The 20,133-nt window shown below is 36.6% G+C and overlaps 1 protein-coding gene across 1 annotated transcript in view; it reads left to right on the plus strand.

Annotated features, from left to right (window-relative positions):
• sema4ba (sema domain, immunoglobulin domain (Ig), transmembrane domain (TM) and short cytoplasmic domain, (semaphorin) 4Ba) overlaps positions 1 to 20,133 on the plus strand; it is a 73,924-nt gene that overhangs the window by 37,097 nt on the left and 16,694 nt on the right. The window contains exons 3-8 of the mRNA XM_046864586.1: positions 2,407 to 2,567; positions 8,639 to 8,701; positions 9,169 to 9,267; positions 10,606 to 10,717; positions 11,474 to 11,590; positions 18,066 to 18,223. Coding sequence (XP_046720542.1) covers positions 2,407 to 2,567; positions 8,639 to 8,701; positions 9,169 to 9,267; positions 10,606 to 10,717; positions 11,474 to 11,590; positions 18,066 to 18,223 — 710 coding nt within the window. The remainder of the gene's footprint in view (positions 1 to 2,406; positions 2,568 to 8,638; positions 8,702 to 9,168; positions 9,268 to 10,605; positions 10,718 to 11,473; positions 11,591 to 18,065; positions 18,224 to 20,133) is intronic.

The raw sequence follows: 20,133 nt of genomic DNA on the forward strand, positions 1-20,133 counted from the left end.
CAAGAGTGTGTAAAGCCGTTGTTGTCCTGAGGGAAGATTTTTCACTGAAGTTTAAATGTTTATCAGGTTTTTGTACCAACATCTAAAAATACATTTATTTGTTGGATCAAAGTTGTTGCATATAAACAAAAGGAACATGCATGTGTCACAAAATGTTGACAGGAACTGTATGTGTCTATCTGATGTTGAGTGTGTTTTTTGATGTGACTGCTGCTTCAAGTGTGTCTACATGTTGGCTGTTTTGTGGTAGGTGCTTTTTTAGCTGCAGTCCTCAGACATGCTATGACAAAACCTGCAGCAGTCTAAGAATAAATACTTCATAGAGGATTGAAGTTTCTGAAAGTTTTAAATGCATTCCGATAATATTTATCCAGCATTTAAGTTTCTTCTTTTTTGCCTGAAGATGTACAAAAAGACAGACGATCATTTACGACTGCATAGAACACCCTGGTTTAAGCCTGTCAGTAATTTGCAGTATTAACCTTAGTGCTATGACAGTCTGATGAGCTGAGTGTTTGAGTAGCTGAGTTACACATACATGAGCAGAGAAAACATGTTTGCACAATGCTGTGTTCTCTAGGCAAAGGCTGCATCATTTACCGAAGGATTATGTAGGCATTTTCTTTATAGGCTTAGTTTTTGTTGCTTGCCATCATGTCATGCCAGTAGACTATTGCTCAAGACCCGGAGAATAATACCAATTTTACAATGAACTCATGAACTCTGATTTGAGAACAGTGTGTGTCTCTGTACTTCTGTGTTCAGTAGAATATGACAGACTGAAACTTGATCTCAATACATTTGAGGCACCATGACTTTTTGCACAAGCAGCACATGCTCTGAAAGTCTTTGAAAGTTGTTTCAAGATTTGAAACACCATACATTCTTTCCTACATTTTCTCAGTTCATTAGACATCCCTTTGGTGTGATATAACCCCACATGTCTTTAAAGTAGTCTGATAACATTAGTTTCCAGGTGGGATCCAACACTATCTGATGCAGTCTCACTAGAATCGGGCTCTGGGGTTCCTATTCATGCTTGTGCACACAAAACCAACATAGAATTCATTTTAACTCCTGATCAGTAATAATGTCTTTTACAACATGAACTTTAGATTTACAAAATCTGCTCTTCATCTGGTGGCCAGATAAGAACCATAATTGTGCCCAGCTCTGGTTAATATGCATTTACCTCAGGATTAAGTGTGCAGCAAAATGCTAATGCATAATTTCTAAAATATAAAAAGCTGTTAATAGTTATTTGTTTTTTTTTCTTTATATCATAGCAGCTGAAGGTGAAGACTAAATTTGATTGATTGTTGATTTTTATAATGTGCTGGAAGCAAAGTGAATTTGGATTGACATATCGTGGTGCTAGTTATTCTCTGTTTTTCTTTTAAGGTGCACTTCATAAAAATTAGATCATGTCTGAAGCAATTAATATGTTTTATCTGTCAGGTTAATTAACCCCTTGCTTTTGGAAAAGATGTAACTGTACTTCAGAGGGGTCAAAATATTTGCCTGCATAAAGCAAAAAAAAAAAACTCAGCTATGTTTGAACTCACAGTTTATGTTTAGGGATTGGGACTAAACAGCTGTGTAGCATTAAGAAAACGACTTATTAGTGTGGCTATTCAATAGTGCATAGGCAGCATAGTGATAAGATCAATGAGAAAACAGATTAAATGATGCACATATCATGCCTAGAGCCTACTGTACAATCCTATGGGGGCATTGTTATGATCTGGGGTTGCTTCAGTCGGTCAGGTCTAAGTTCAGCAAATTTGAGATCAGATTAAATTTTGAGGATTTTGGTCATCACCTTGATCTTTCTTTAAGAGAAACAAATTTAGAAACACTGAAGTAACATCCAGAGACTTGTTCAATCTGTTAAAGTTTGTCTTGAAGGGTATTGATGGAGCCTTTTTGAAAGTTCACTTTATTAGTGGAAATGTTATGTATGTGTTTATTCTATTTTATTTACAGGTTGTAGAATTATATGACATTTATTAAGTGCATGGAAAAAGTAAAAAAACAAACAAACAAAAAAATAAGATCTAATAATGCCCCATCATATATGGTCTCTTTGTCACCAGATTGTGTTTGACTTGTAGTCTGGTTTGTTTTGCCTTAGACTGGTGCCTCTTTAAACACAGCTTAAATATAAACATCTTTACGTACAAGTCTAAATTTTATTACCCTTGGGAAAAATGTATGATGATTAGGAATATAAGAGGGCATGTCTTTTATTCTTTCTTCATAACTGATTTTTCAGTATAGCTTATTTATGTTGGAGTTACATCCAACAGTGCCACCTTCTGTGTTAACGGCATATAGTATGGTTCACCGGTGTCTCAAGGAATTTATAATACTTCATTTCTGTCTCTCCCATGTCTTTGATTCCAGATACAGAAGACAGGCCAGCCAAGAGGTTTTCACCTGCTGGAGTGTTCAACTTTAGCTCTCTGCTCCTAAATCCTGAAGATAACACACTATACATAGGTGCAAGAGAGGTTCTGTTTGCACTTAACCTCAGTGACATCAGCAGACTGCAACTGCACCGCAATGTGAGTATGTGTGCATGTGTGAGTGTTTCTATTCTATTAAATTCAATTATAGTTGTATAGTGCTTTTAACAGTGGACATTGTCCCAAAGCAGCTTTACAGAAATAGATTACAAATATACATTTAAAATGTATAAATGGACCAGGCTGTGTTTACTGAGCCTCATATGCAGCAAGCTGCAATGCACTTATACCTTTCATAGCCAGCATTCTCTTTCGCATCCTCTTGCACTACAATAGCTTTTCTGTGGGGTCAGACTTGACTGGTTAGTTTTCACTCTTCACTTGAATCATTGATCTTTGGTTGCCCAGCATTTTTTGCCAGTTCACTTTTTGTCCTTCTTTGGACCATTATTGGTAGGTACAATCAACTACATACCAGGATCACCCAAATGGACCTGCCATTATAGTAATGCTCTGGCCTAGACTAGCCATTACAATTAGACGCATGGTAAAGTAGCTCAGATTTGCTTGGCTTCTTTTTGTTTTGCTTCTAACACTCAAACCCGGGATAATTAAATCAGGCTCTTTTTTTATTGTTTTTTACTACTTTTACGTTTCAGTGATTTCATTTCACTATATATGAACTTCACTGTTAAACAGTACTTTACTGTTTGCTGCTTACCCCTCTGTCATTGTTTACTACAGTTATTGTCAACGCAAAACTAAACAGAAAAAAGTAAACTGGAAGTAATAAAACACGGATGGGAATCCTGAGTAGAATCCTGAGTAGGATACATGACAAACCTGTGGTTCAAGCTACTTATTCTAATTTCATGCATCCTCATGAGTGAGGATTCCCTTTGCTAATTCTTTAAGCTTTGGTCAGTTTGTCCAAAGAACTAGTGGAATAGTGGAGTGAGGATTAACTTTCACTTTATTTACATTTACAGCAATTGGCCTTATCAAACGAGACAAAAGTGGCCATCAATAAAATCTAATTCAACAACATTCTAATGTTGGTTCATTAGGGGACACTCTAAGAATATTATCACTCTTTAAACTCAGTTGAGAGAGAAAAGGTTGAGAGGGTTTTTTTTTTTTTGCTTAATTTAAGCATCACTGGAAGAGGTATGGGTTTAGTTTTACTGTTTTTTGAGGTGGTGGAAGAAATAAGAGGTGAAAGAGAATGAGAATATGGAAAACAGTTCAGTAGGGCCAGTATTGGTGCCTCCACACCTCAGTTTTAAAAAGTCGGGACTGGCGGTCAAACAAAAGAAAAAGAAAAACTAAATGTGATTCTCTACCAGTGAAATTTTGTCCAGAGACATAGGCCTGTGGCACGGCACCTACTCCACTGTTTCTTTCTGGACCCAACTGACAAATTTGATGCTACAAATTGTACCTCTAATGTGTCCTCAAGCTCTGTCTTTGTTTCTTTACACAGGTAGAACCATATGTTACCCCTGGGGCCATTTGAAGGTTTGGGACATTATTTAATTCTGGGGCAAAAGCATAAATTACCTTGGACACAGCTGGACTACTCAGTATCAAGATGATGTTGGTTCAGCTCCCTTAGGCTTCTTTGCTTATGAGCAGCAGCCGACCTCAGGACTGATGTCTTGATAGTGAGTAGTGCAGCTATATCCATGGTGGCAGCTGGAAGTAAAAATATAAAAGGCATGTTTGAAAAACTTAAACGGCTACCACAATATTAAAAGATGATAATTACATTTTAGATAAGTGAATTTTAGATTCAATTTCTATTTTCTTGTGATTGACGGGTGCTTTATGACGCTCAGGTGCCCCACTCTTTGAACCCCTTAAACAATGAAGCGGCTAATTAATGAATTTTTCCTGGGTTTTTCCAGGTTTCACAAGCTTCAAGCCAAAAAACTGAGCCCCATAACATTAGACCAATGAAATTGTCGAACGGGTTCAGGTAAACCAATGAAACTCTTTATATCAAATCAGACTGTGTTCTGAGCTGCGCGGCATCGGGAGAAAAGATTCACCGGTGGTAATATTTAAACGCACGACGATGCCAAAAGTTAAACTCTCGAGAGAAACTGTTGTGAAAGGAAGGAGGAAGACAGTGAACAATGACTTTCTTGTTAGGCTACTGTTTAGATACAAGTGGTGTTACAGAAACGTCTTTCGTTAAAGCCTGTGTAAAGTTAATTAGTTTCAGTGTAGGCACCTGCGGCTTATTGAAAGGTGCGGCGTATTTATGTTCAAAATAAAACTCTTTGTAAAATTCAGTGGGGCGGCTTATATTTGGGTACGCTTAATAATCCGGAAATTACGGTATCTACTTTTGTTCACATATTTTTTTTTACAAACCAGGTATTACAATTTGCAGTTTGCCATTATACAAAACAAACTTACTAAACTATGGTGATGGTAGCAGAAGACTGAGTTAAGGGTTACAGTATTCTTCTATAGGAATTCTTACAGTTTTCTGCCAATTTCAAATATAAATACATTCAATATACTTGGTAGGAACTTCATAATGCATCAAGACAATGGCCCCAAATTACACTGCCAACACAACAAAATACTTAACAAGGTAAAAAAAAAGGTTGTCCATGACGGGCAGATTAAATCAAGACGATGAACTGATTAATGTCAGAGGCTAAGAATATGACTAACACTACTCCCTAAGACAATGTTTGTTTAGATGAAAATTGTTTGGAATTGGGCTTAGCCAGAGAGAAATAAAACAATATGATTCCAATAAGAAGATCAAGTAAGTCATCCATCAGCACTCACTCAACCTCTTTAATTAACAAAATACCTCACTTTTTTTACTTCATTAGATCACGGATGGTCTGAGATCCCGCATCAAGAATGGTTCCTGCAAAGCATCAAATTCTAGCCTTTGCATTGCCATGAACCGCCTTCACTAATCAAGTGAATTTATGGAACCTGCTTATAAGACATTATACTTACTCTATTCATCATCTCTGATTGTCTCTCCAAGATCAAGACTCTTAATCAAATAGTTCAGGAATTAACTGCAGATGGAGGTGTCAGCTTTCCGACCTGGTGCTGTTAAATGATGGTATTGATCTTAACCATTGTATTTATAATCCATCTGAAGTTTATAAAACAGCATTTAAATGTAGGTGTCTTTATTGTCACGGTGGGAGTGGGCCTGATGGAGTGTGGTGGCAATGGAATCTGTGGAGCTGTTTGCTTAATATGCGAACTGCAGCTGGTTCAAAGAGAGGGCAGCATGGTCATGAAGTACTTCATGGTTACAGCATGACACTGACACTTCTTTGGTGGTGGTGGCCTGGAAGCATTTTGGAACAACAGTGATGTTCAAGATGTTGTTGAGTACATCTATCAGGCAGGTCTGCACATCCTCTGCCAGGAATATAGTCTGGTCCTGCAGCTTTCTGTGTGTTGACTTTGCATGAAGCTTTCCTCACAGGTCAGATCACTATCACAGGTAGGTCATGATATTCTGCAATTAAAGATGTCTTGGAAATCTTGCCATATGCCTCATGAATTGCTGTTCCCCTTGAAGTGTTTGTGGATAGTCTGGGTATGTGCAAGCTTTGCCTCTATGATGGCCTGGAAACGTTTGGCGTTATATTGTTCTTTGAGCCACCTTGTCACCTGCTCCTAAGGCAGTCTCGGGTCCTCTGCAGTTATGGTGAAGTTACCAATGGTTGAAATCTCCCTAAACATTTGTCAGTTAGTTTGCTCAAAACAGCAAATTTCATTTGCTTCAGAAACGGGTTTGATCGTTTGATGAGCAATCTGTATGCTAGGCGTAGCATAACAGAGGTGTGAGTAGCTGAGGTAGGAGCTGGGGAGCTTTTTCTGTTGTGTACTAGAAATGTTTGTATAAACACAATCTAGTGTGCTTCTTTTCTTGTTGTGAAATCCACATGCTGGTGGAATTTAGGGAGCACTAACTTGAGATTTGCATGGTTGAAATCTCTGGTTACAATAAACAATCCATCTGGGTGTATGTTCTGCAGTTTGCAGATTGACTAGAAAGTGCACAGAGTGCCTTCTTACCATTAGCACCAGGCAGAATGTACATCATGATTATAATTACTGCCATGAATTCCTGTAAATCAGGCTAAGAAGCAAGGATGGCATTGTTTTACATCCGGGCTGTCTTGTATTACACAAGTATAGTGATTTCAGTATTTTGTAAAACTTTTTTTGCCTTTTCATTTTAGTGTGCATACATGCATGTAGTTTTTGTTAGCTTAATTGGTGTATTAGAGTAGAGAAAGTAATTTCTGTCTTCCGTCTAAAGAGAAGTGCCTTTTGCTCTCTGCTAACAAACTTGCTTTTGTTAGTGCGCTTCTCAACATAGCTAATGAAATGGTAATTTTGCGAAATTGTCCCAGCTAAATTTAAATTTAATAAAAACTAAGGGCAGAATGTAGCCAAGTACAAAAGTGTGACACATGCCCAATGACCATATTCTGGTCCTTATGTCCTTGCATAGTGATTCCTTTTTTATTTGTGGCAATTGCAGGTAGAAAAAAATGGTCTTCTATACATTTCCTTGCTGTACTAAAGCTAAAATTGCTCTGTCAATAGATCTAAGAAGGAATATGATGAATTGTTCAGAATAGATTTTTATGTCCTCCTTTCCTCAACCTCCTCAAAGTTGTCCAGGAAGCAACTTCGCACAGAGCCAGGCTTGTTTAATACTGCCCTCCCAGAATATTGCCACAAAGACAGCGCTTATAGCAAGAGCTGGTAGGGGATCATCCTGTAATTTTTAAAGGACCTGAGCCTTCTCAAGACTAATTTAGTCTTCTCATCCCCTTACTATTTTCAGCCTTCATATTGACCTTCCAGTCATGCCTGTGGTCCTGTTGGACTACAGTCTATTTGTAGGTATCAATAAGCCCAACATCCTGTTGCATGATTTTTATTGGTCTGGTTGAGGTCCTTTTTTCTCCTGAAGTCAACTGAAATCCTGAAATAATCATATTTGTTTTGGCCACATTGGGTTTCCAAGTTCAATTGAACGCAATATTATATTATACCACATCCAAAGACATCCAATACAATTGTGTGCCTTCAGCTTTGTGGTAAAAGTTTGGAGAAGAACCACATATGGTAGAAAAGGTCATGTGTCCCAATACTTTTGTCCATGTAGCGTGTGGCAGCGGGGGAGTGGTGAGCGCCTGTTTGTGAATGAAGGGCGAGGCCGGGAGCAGAAAGGCGTGGGAATGACACACCTGAGGGAGATCTTGACTGACGAATGTTCTCTCTCTTGCAGTGATCAGGGGGAGCGCATAAAAAGGAACGAGAGTGAGTGTGTGCTGGGAAGAGTGTGTGCCTGCGAGCGTGTGAATAAAGCACTGATCGCTTAAATAAACCGATTTGTTTGGAACTGGTCCTGTCCTGAGAGGTTTTCCTTCCCCTTAACCATCAGCTCTCCCACAGTGTAAAATCAAAAATGCACTATATAGACAACACCTGATTTATATGTGCTTTTTCAACGTCCTATTCCACATCTAGGTTCCATTTGTCATAATAACTTCCACTCTTCTGGGAAGATGTTCCATTAGATTTTGGATTGTGGTTATAATGATTTGTGCTTATTTAGCCACAGGGGGAAGGCGTTCTAACTCAAAGGTGGTTTAGTATGTTTGAGATCAAAGTTCTACAGTAGGTCACTCAAAGTCTTCTTTTCCAAACCATGTAAACCATATCTTCATTGAAATTCTCATGCTTAAGGAGGTTTGGTTCTTCAGTTGTATACAGTTTTGACCTTTCAACATTTGCGGAAGAATTTTTTACATAAAGTGTGCCTAATGATGGTAGAAAACACATTTAGATACAAAAGGCAATGAATGCATGACCTCTGCAGAAACAGTGTGGCATTAAAGTGGAGTTGTCATTGTGTTCACTTTCAATTCAAGCTGTTTTCGAGGATGAGAATGTGAATCTTTGACGTCCCAGCTGCATCTTACTGGGACTGTTAAATACCCCTGCAACATGACTACATTTTTTCATAAGAGAATAAATATTTGTGTTGACAAATCCATAAAAGTTATTATTTAAATGGTTAATGGTAGAAAAAACCCCCATGTCTATCATATTTTAAAGGTTGTGTTTATTATACTCTTTGAATATCTTTGTTGCAGTTCACATGGGGCACACCTGAAAGAAAACGAGAAGAGTGTAGCTTTAAAGGCAAAAATCTGCACGTAAGTAGATCCTCAAGAATTCTGAATTTTATAAGAGAAAGTGTCAGTGTTGCCAATTGTCTGCATCTTATATGTATGCCTTTAATAAATGAAATCATAATTTACAATAATGCAAACACAGTTATTCAAACACTGGTGTAATTGTTAAACTAGAACTGCTAACTAGTAGGTGAAGTTCTTTTTACATTTCCTGGGACTTATACCCCCCACTGACTGAAAACCTGAGACTGTGAGAAAGCTATTAATACTTTAATAACCACTATACTTATTTAGGGATGAACTTGTTTGGAGAGAAATGCTTAATAAAATGGAGTATGGAGTAATGGGTACTGTGTTTAAATGCTAGAGATTTATTTGTTGTGATGGTGTTCTTTTTTAGGAATATTAACATAGTATCTGGTCTGAAACGGTGTCTCTTTCTTTCTCTCTGCTTTTTCTTATTCTCTTTCATGCTGTTTATTCACCAGACTGACTGTTTCAATTATATCAAAATTCTACTGCCTGTAAACAACACTCATCTGTATGTGTGTGGAACCTATGCCTTCAGCCCTACATGTGCCTACATTGTAAGTACATATTTTACTTTTGCATCACTTAGCAGGCAATGAGCGATGTAAATGTGTCTTATTGACAGTTTACCTGCATAGCCAAGCTCAGCGTGAAAAGATATTAAATTTTTTTTAATAATCTTGATATTGTCTAAGCCTATACCTGCCATTTTTTTTCAGAGTTTAAATCAAATCCTTCACTGACTTATGCTAGCAGTTTGTCTTTTTTGTTGTATATTAATTTTTTCACCAAATATGCATATTTTTTCAGGGTTTCTTAATTTTAAACAGAACAAACAAAACAAAAATAGCTACAAAAAGAGAAAGTTCACAAAATTAAGTTGGCATAAAGGGCACAGTTAAAGGACTTTTTATCTGTTCATTCTACACAAATCTTTTTATCTTCACAGCTGACTCTTCACCTATCTAATGTAATCCAGTTTTAGTTTCTATTAAAGTAACCAGTGTCTGCTTAGAAATGTTCACTGGAAAATATTTATTACATTTCAACACTAATATCTGACAGTATGTAATAGCATCTGCATTCATATTGTCCAAAATTTCCATAATCTCATATTACAATAAGTCACATTGTTAATAAAAAGTGGTTTCAGATCCCATTTGTATTTGTATTGTGAGCATTATGTGCAAAAACAAAAAAAACACTTCTGCTTTAATCAGTTTTGTACATTTTTACATTTATCCACCCCCCCCAGTCTTTCTATTAGACTTAACTCTATTAAACCATGGCACGGTTGCAGATCCTGTAGATTTGAATCTGTTCTTTTCCTCTGTTCATTATCACAATTCGGATTAAATGATTAGATTATTTGGTGTTATTTTAGTATGACTGCTTAAGACAGAGAACAAAATAAAGATGTGATATGTAGTACCCCCAAATATTTTATAAACCCTGTACACTTTTAAGTATTTTTGCATTCATTAAACCTAAACTCTGATCAGATCTTTATCTAAGTCTTAAAACTAGAAAATGGACTCCCAAAGAAAATTGTAAAGAATAAATTCAATTAAAATTTTATATAAAAAAAAGAGCACACTTACAATCTTCTTTAGGAATTCGTTAAGTGTTCATTGGATAATTAAAGACTTTTATTTTCCAAAAGTCTTTTTTGTGAAGACTTTTATGATAGGGTGATAGTGTTCACTCCTGCAGGTTTCAACATAAAAACTTTCAAGAACTCCCAGAAAAAAAAAATTCTAAGATTTATTTGATCTAAATCGCAGCAATTTAGTGTAGTAGTAGTATTGGTATCCATATAATAAGGAATATTATGTTTGGTTTAACCAAGCAATTTTGGAAAGACTCATATTATTATTTTTTTTCTTTCTCTACAGACCACAGCAGACTTTTCTTTAGTGCAAAGCAGTTCAGGGGAGATTTTAACTGAGGATGGACGCAATCGCTGCCCGTATAATCCTGAATATAAATCTACTGCCATCATGGCTGGTATGTACAGTTGTGTGTAAATGTTTGCATAAGTCAAACCCAATTGAAACTTTTCACCAGATTTACTTTTTTGCATTTGTATGTATTGTGTTCCCACATTATTTTTTTCTTCAATATTTGTTGCACCTAACATAGTGATTAAGCATATGAATGTAGTTTTTTATTTTTTATTTTTTATTAAATACACTTCTATATGTCACTCTGGATAATGCCACTCAATTCTATAATCGTAATATAAATAAGCATATAACAGTACAGTAATCCATGCAAATTATATGATTAAAAGTAATTTTTTCTTGTGGTCTTCTGCTGTTGTAGCCCACTCAGCTTAAGCTTTAATGAGCCTAAATTTAAGCATGCATATTCATTAAACCTAAACTCTGATCAGATCTTTATCTAAGTCTTAAAACTAGAATATATATATATATATATATATATATATATATATATATATATATATATATATATAATTTTTTTGTTAATAAAAAGGTGGACACAAGATAATAAACTGTAATAAACTGCAGTGGTTCCTAATCGCAATGGCCTCTTGTACAAGGATAATTTAAAAAACTGTTCAAGAAGGGTATAATTAATATTTAAGAGTTCAAGATGTTGACCTGGTCTCCAAGGTCTTCAGATCTCACTGAGATCTGTAGGATTTGCTGGACAAACAAGTCAGATCCATGGAGACCCAACTCCACAACTTACAGATAATCACTGGATTTTTGTGTGTGTTTATTTAAAAATCTTTTGCAGATGGAGAGTTGTATGCTGCTACTGTCAGTAATTTTCAAGGGAACGAGCCAATAATTTACAAAAGCTTTGGTCAGGGCACTACTCTAAAGACAGAAAACTCATTAAACTGGCTTCAAGGTAAGAACTAGAAATGAAATGGTCTGTTTTTAAGATCTGTTTTCCCTTCAATCTTTTAATCTTCTTGTGTCTGTGATCTGTTTTTATTTACATAAACTGAAACCCAGAATTAATTTTATCCCTGAAGAGAGTGACTAATGAAGTCGTTTAATAAAGAGGAAACATAATAGGAAAATAAATGGAGACACACTTTTGCATTCATGGCGATTTCTTCTATGTCAGTAATTTGTGGATTATTTTAAAACACTGCTTAGTGCAGTTTAAGATTGTGGACAAGGAACATGCACTGCATCCAGCTAACAATAAATGAACAGATTCAGTGTCTGTGAAGATTCTGTCATCCAGTTGTGGTTATCTGAAAGTTGAGTCATGTCAACTGGACTTCTATCTGGTTAGGTCGAAACATTTACTACTCATCCGAGCAGCTTTTTCAGTCTATTCATTCGTTTGGGCAAACATTCCTATAATTCTCTAGAGTCAGCTGAAGTTGATCTTCATCTTCTACTAAATTTCAGTAGTTTTTCCTGTTTGCCAGTTTGAAATACATTGAAGTTCATCTTATTTTACATATACAGTCAGGTCCATAAATATTGGGACATCGACACAATTCTAACTTTTTTGGCTCTATACACCACCACAATGGATTTAAAATGAAATGAACATGTTATGCTTTAACTGCAGACTGTCAGCTTTAATTCGAGGGCATTTACAGTGAGGAAAATAAGTATTTGAACACTCTGCTATTTTGCAAGTTCACCCACTTAGAAATCATGGAGGGGTCTGGAATTCTCATCGTAGGTGCATGTCCACTGTGAGAGACATAATCTAAAAAAAAAATCCAGAAATCACAATGTATGATTTTTTTAACTATTTATTTGTATGATAAAGCTGCAAATAAGTATTTGAACACCTGAGAAAGTCAATGTTAATATTTGGTACAGTAGCCTTTGTTTGCAATTACAGAGGTCAAACGTTTCCTGTAGTTTTTCACCAGGTTTGCACACACTGCAGGAGGGATTTTGGCCCACTCCTCCACACAGATCTTCTCTAGATCAGTCAGGTTTCTGGCCTGTCGTTGAGAAACACGGAGTTTGAGCTCCCTCCAAAGATTCTCTATTGGGTTTAGGTCTGGAGACTGGCTAGGCCACGCCAGAAACTTGATATGCTTCTTACAGAGCCACTCCATGGTTATCCTGGCTGTGTGCTTCAGGTCATTGTCATGTTGGAAGACCCAGCCTCGACCCAAAATCTCACAATACATGGCCCCGGTCATCCTCTCCTTAATACTGTGCAGTCGCCCTGTCCCATGTGCAGAAAAACACCCCCAAAGCATGATGCTACCACCCCCATGCTTCACAGTAGGGCTGGTGTTCTTGGGATGGTACTCATCATTCTTCTTCCTCCAAACACGTTTAGTGAAATTATGACCAAAAAGTTCTAAACATGATTGACAGTCATGTTTAGCTTCTTCCATTTTCTAATGATTGCTCCAACAGTGGACCTTTTTTCACCAAGCTGCTTGGCAATTTCCCCGTAGCCCTTTCCAGCCTTGTGAAGGTGTACAATTTTGTCTCTAGTGTCTAGCTCTTTGGTCTTGGCCATGTTAGTAGTTGGATTCTTACTGATTGTATGGGGTGGACAGGTGTCTTTATGCAGCTAACGACCTCAAACAGGTGCATCTAATTTAGGATAATAAATGTAGTGGATGTGAACATTTTAAAGGCAGACTAACAGGTCTTTGAGGGTCAGAATTCTAGCTGATAGACACGTGTTCAAATACTAATTTGCAGCTGTATCATACAAATAAATAGTTTAAAAATCATATATTGTGATTTCTGGATTTTTTTTTTTAGATTATGTCTCTCACAGTGGACATGCACCTACGATGACAATTTCAGACCCCTACATGATTTCTAAGTGGGAGAACTTGCAAAATAGCAGCTTGTTCAAATACTTATTTTCCTCACTGTACATCCAAATCCGGTGAACGGTGTAGGAATTAAAACAGTTTGCATATGTGCCTCCCACTTTTTTAAGGGACCAAAGGTAATGGGACCGAATAATAATCATAAATCAAACTTTCACTTTTTTAAAACTTGGTTGCAAATCCTATACAGTCAATTACAGCCTGAAGTCTGGAACGCATAGACATCACCAGACGCTGGGTTTCATCCCTGGTGATGCTCTGCCAGGCCTCTACTGCAACTGTCTTCAGTTCCTGCTTGTTCTTGGGGCATTTTCAGTTTTGTCTTCAGCAAGAAATGCATGCTCAATCAGATTCAGGTCAGGTGATTGACTTGCCATTGCATAACATTCCACTTTTTTCCCTTAAAAAACTCTTTGGTTGCTTTTGCAGTATGCTTTGGGTCATTGTCCATCTGCACTGTGAAGCGCCGTCCAGTGAGTTCTGAAGCATTTGGCTGAATATGAGCAGATAATATTGCCCGAAACACTTCTGAATTCATTCTGCTGCTTTTGTCAGCAGTCACATCATCAATAAATACAAGAGAACCAGTTCCATTGGAGCCATACATGCCCACGCCATGACACTACCACACCATGGTTCACTGATGAGGTGGTATGCTTAGGATCATGAGCAGTTCCTTTCCTTCTTCATACTCTTGTCTTCCCATCACTCTGGTACAAATTGATATTGGTTTTATCTGTCTATAGGATGTTGTTCCAGAACTGTGGAGGCTTTTTTAGATGTTGTTTGGCAATCTCTAATCTGGCCTTCCTGTTTTTGAGGCTCACCAATGGTTTACATCTTGTGGTGAACCCTCTGTATTCACGCTGGTGAAGTCTTCTCTTGATTGTTGACTTTGACACACATACACCTACCTCCTGGAGAGTGTTCTTGATCTGGCCAACTGTTGCGAAGGGTGTTTTCTTCACCAGGGAAAGAATTCTTCTGTTATCCACCACAGTTGTTTTCCGTGGTCTTCCGGGTCTTTTGGTGTGGCTGAGCTCACCGGTGCGTTAATTCTTTTTAAGAATGTTCCAAACAGTTGTTTTGGCCACGCCTAATGTTTTTGCTATCTCTCTGATGGGTTTGGTTTTTTTTTTCAGCCTAATGATATCTTGCTTCACTGTTAGTGACAGCTCTTTGGATCTCATCTTGGAGAGTTGACAGCAACAGATTCCAAATGCAAATAGCACACTTGAAATAAACTCTGGACGCTTTTATCTGCTCATTGTAATTGGTATAATGAGGGAATAACACACACCTGGCCATGGAAGAGCTGAGAAGCCAATTGGTCCATTACTTTTGGTCCCTTAAAAAGTGGGAGGCACATATGCAAACTGTTGTAATTCCTACACTGTTCACAGAATTTGGATGTAAATGCCCTCAAATTAAAGCTGACAGTCTGCAGTTGAAGCACAACTTGTTATTTTCAAATCTATGGACCTGACTTTATTTCCTATAGTTTCATATTAAGTGCATCAAATACATACAAATATAAAAGTTTTTTGTAAATCTACAAATTAGTTGTGAAACTTTTTGCCTTCATTTTAGGTTTCCCAAATACACTCTCAAGAAGAGATCAGGAATACATCGAACAATTGACTAAAGAAAATCGCATTATGGATGATCCATAATTGTGTCAAAAGATTGTTGCCATAAAAAATTACAGTACCTCAAAACTAGCGCATCATATACATGTTGCACATAAGGAGCATTATGTGCATTTTAGTGATGTTTCATGCATGTCAATTCCCAAGATAAATAAAAACAAAACTGCATTAACACAGATTAGGGTTTTTATTAGTTTAGTGAGGAGAATTGCATTATGGTAATTCACAAATTTTGATGGAAACAACTGTCTTGTTTTAGTGATATCACCTGCATGTCACATGAATATTAACCAAAATAAGTGGAATCACAAATTTTCTGCAGCAAAGTCATGTGACACATTGCATTGCATTCACAGCTGCATGGTGGTTTTGATTTTTGCACAGGATGCCACCACTCATTTACTTCAGAAAATGTCAATTCCAGTTAATAACGAGCAGCTGGGCACTGCAATTTCCCATTATATACCAATTATTACAGACAATGTTTTCTAACCTGGCTTAATACAGTACATATTAATGTTAAATGAATCTATAGGCCCTACCAGGCAAACCAACATTGTTTAGATGTACTCTCTTCATAGGAAAAAATGTGCATTTAGCTAGTCCCACATTGTTTGACTCACAAACACAGATCAGAATACTCAGAATTCTTGGGCAGTGTGTTACTTTTCTCACTTTTCCCATTCTCATATATGTGTGATGTGAAATTCCTGATGAAGTGTATGCCATACACACTCATTGAGAAATCAGTAGCATGACCCAACCGTGCAGTCATGTCATACATTATAATGATTTAACTCAATGAACAGATCTGCGTTATGGGGGGTTCGCATTATCCTTGACAAAGTGTACAGAATTGCACAAAACATCACATGCAAGTTATTGTAGTTATGGTAACCACAATGCTACTGTACATAGATATAAGACATCAAACGGCTTGGCTGACTGAGAAGATTTGCATATTGGTATTTTGGTGACACCAAAATATATGGCCTAAAAATTACCCTCAACATAGACGTGATATATTTATATGGTCAGCTCAACTAGGAGAATTGCATCATGGGTATTCTTATGATGACATTTGCACACAAACAGACTGCCATTAAATTAAATCATAGTAATTATGCCTACTGACATATTAGAAGATTAGTAATATGTCAACAAAAATTTACACATGTAGCTCTCCCTGCTGACTGCATGCACTGCTGCATGTCTTTGTTGAATTTCATATGGGTAAGCACCACTCGCATAACCTTAGCTGTTATCTGCCTTGTCCTGTTTAAATAGGTATATAATGTACAATAATTGCAAGCATCATACATGTTTTTGCATCTGATATCTAAGGATTCTGTATATAAGAACAAAGAATTATGGTAAACCCTGAGAAACACACTTTGCAAAGCTGCCAAATTGGATCCGTGTTGAAAACCTGCACGAACACAACCAATAAGCTTTTGCATTCTGCTCACTCAAACTACATGTTATTAGTTAAAATATGTCATTCAAATGTATATGTATTTTTAGATAAAAATGTTTGCACTGAATCTTATCCAACCATGTCCAATTTTTTTCAAATGCAGTTTTAGCATTTTTCCATTTATTATTGCTTACTGATTTACATAGCTCCTTAGCATAGGTTGTTCAGATGTTTTGGATGTGAAGCTTTTCATCAGTGAGAATACTAGTAAAGGCCATGCAAGACCATTTCTATTATGTAGATTATTATTGAATACTAAAATGCAAGGATTAGCACAATGAAGTGAATTGACTTGCCTTAGCCAGATACCTGTGCTATAGAGCATTGTTTTATTTTCTATTTGATTTCATGGACAACTAAATCATCAGGCAAAATTGGATTTCTTGCAAAAGAAAAAGACAATCATTTAGTTTCACCCAATTAGATGTCAAGTTAATTTGCATAATGTGTTAATATTTGTATATATGATTTGTTTATCGTCTGAATCTCAGTAATTGCCATGCTGCCATTTGTAAACAATATCACCTTCCACATACCAATTAGTTATGGCATAGCAGAGTCTTATTACTCATACAGCAGTAGTTAATGATTGGCAGCATAGACTTGCATGACTGTATATTTAGAGCACGAGTCTATAGAGAACTGTACAAGGTTTGGGGCATTGTCATCCAAAAGGTGCAGAGTTGGTTTCAGATAGTTTATTTATTTATTTTATATTTTTTATGAAAGTTCATTCAGATTAAAATTAATTGTAAACTAGTCCTTCACAACATAGGTCTCAAATGACACAGCGTGAATTACAATAATTAAATTCATGCTCAGATTTATAAACAATATAAAAGCAACATCCTTAGGAACAGCTTTTATCTCATGGTATACTTATATAGAAAAAATAAATGAAAGGCTGGTTTTGGACTAGATGGTTGGAATTGGGTTAAGTTCAAATACTGTATAACAGGAAATCTGGGGAAGGGTAGTTGAACTGAAATTTGGTTAACTGCATAATGTGATAATAGTGATCATCTGTTGAGTTCTAAAGAACTTGAAAAACAGGGGCACCATCAGATGCCATCAGAAGTTTCGGCATTTTTACATTGCATTACCCTTACAAACCTTGGTAAGAATGTTGATCATGTGTTCTTTATTTTTCTGTGTGGCTGATCTCTCTGGGACATTATTGTATGGGCATTATTTATGAATTATAAATGAACTATGCAGACTAAACCCCACTTTGTAGACACATGAAACTTGTCTGGTCGATTTTTCCTCCTGTAAACAAAATGGTTTGGTTTGCTGATTCCTTGGCTTCTCACAAATAAAAAAAAATTGTATCTGTATAAATACTCAGTGCAACCATTTGTTTAATCATTAGAGTAATATTTGGGTTTTCTGCAGTAATATTTGGGTTTGTTCTTTCCACAGACCCAGCTTTTGTAGGCTCTGCCTTCATCCAGGAGAGCCTTCCAAAAGGCAATGCAGTGGGTGACGATGATAAAATTTATTTCTTCTTCAGTGAAGCAGGGAAAGAGTTTGATTTCTTCGACAACACCATTGTTTCACGTATTGCTCGTGTGTGTAAGGTGAGGAGAGCTTTTTGAGTCAGTGTGTGCAGGGTTTTTTTTACGTTTCATTCAATTCACCACAAGCACAAAACAACCACACATACTCACTAACTGCACTAATTCATTCAACTACAGATACAATAACTCCTAGACTTCCAACTAGGGAAAGAAAAACAAAATGGCCCTATAATTGAAATTCCTATTTTGGAACTATTCCTATTGATTGTCACCTCCAGTGATGTCAAATCAAAAAAGCTACCCACAGAATCACAGCAGGAAACATTTTTACATTTATTTAGGATTAAGTGAATGATTTGCTCCAAAATAATCAGTCGTCTTTGTTGCATTTAATATAAAATGATCTCATACCTTGGATGACTTGGGACACAATGAAATTCTGATAATATGCTGACTTTACACAAGGTGACTGGTACATGATGAGTCTGCAGGAGTGAGTATAAATAAGAAGAACTTTAGTGTCTTCAGTGATAAACCAGTATCAGTATACAATATAAGAGGCAGAATACAGTAGCAATGGTTTTCCGAATTGTATTAATCTGTACAGAGGAAAACCGAACTAGTATCGATTGCATCACACAAGTAGTGTTCTTGAGACAAACATGGAGGAGCTGATTCCTCTAGATAGCGTCATGTATGCAGTAGAACTTAAAACAGCCCAGTTGTTTGGAAGAGAGGTGCTTTGCAGATTCCGAAATAACTGGCTCTAAATCAAAACCTTGAGAGCAGTACACCAGACAAATGAAAAGAAACTGGACTTTCTTTTAAATAAGTTAAGTGTTAATATTAGATCATTTAATGGATTTACCGTATTTTGAATCTGAAACCAGGACAGAATTAAAATCTTTTTCAATTAAGGGTTGTGCCAAACACAATCAGACCTAAAATAGAAGCTGAGTTAAACTGCCTGTAACCAGTAATCCCCCTGTATCTCACCTTTAAATCCTTGACCATGGCCCAGAGCTCCTTGACTGCATATTCACATTGACTTGGCTGGTCCATTTGAAGGATGAATGTTCCTGGTGGTAGTTGATGCTCATTCAAAATGGCCAGAAGTTCAAGTGATAAATTCCACATCATCATCAAAGACAATTCAAGTAATTAGAGGCTTACTTAGTCATAATGGCATACTGAAATGCTGGCAAGCAACAATGGCCAACAATTTACATAAAATGTGTTTATTTATTTATTTCTATTTTTTTTATAGGCTAATGGTGTGTGCTTTGTGCTAATCCACCCTCCTAAATTTGAACATTCTCTGAAATCCTTCAAAGAGGCAGTGGGTACTGTTTTCTCTCAGACAGGACCAGTATATTAGTTCAGGTGAACAAGTCACAAGGTTGGAAAAGACACAGATCAGATGAGTCATCCAAATTACTAAAGCTACTGACACGCCCCTTCAGGGGACATTTAGTTGAACACAACAAACAATGCTGGGCAACAATTGTCTTTTCCAGTCAGCGACTAAAATATCTGTTCTTAGACCAAGAGGAAATAAGGCTTCCTGAAGCATCTGCTACATCCTTTGAACCAAATAACAGACTGAATTTGTGGGTTTTTGAATATGAGCATTTAGAGTTCAACTGATCCCAAAAATATATATGTTGTTTACATCATAACGTGAATATTTATTTGTCCTGAGTGACAGTAACTAGTAGTGTTTTAGTTACATTAATGAGTCATCAAGTTGCTATATTACCAAGCTAAATTCTGTGTTTATGGAAGTAAAAATATCTACCAGGTAGAACCTAGGTGTTCTGCCTGTTGTGTTTTTATAGAACAATATTCACTTCTATCACTTTGCCTCAGGAGGCTATTCCAAGTTGTATGGGTTTTGGAGTTCTAAGACTAAAGAAATGAAGTGGTTGTTGGCGCTAACCCATTGTTGCTTGTTTTTGAAACAAAAATGA

This window comes from Silurus meridionalis, chromosome 13 (assembly GCF_014805685.1).
Source record: "Silurus meridionalis isolate SWU-2019-XX chromosome 13, ASM1480568v1, whole genome shotgun sequence".
Lineage (NCBI taxonomy): Eukaryota > Metazoa > Chordata > Actinopteri > Siluriformes > Siluridae > Silurus > Silurus meridionalis.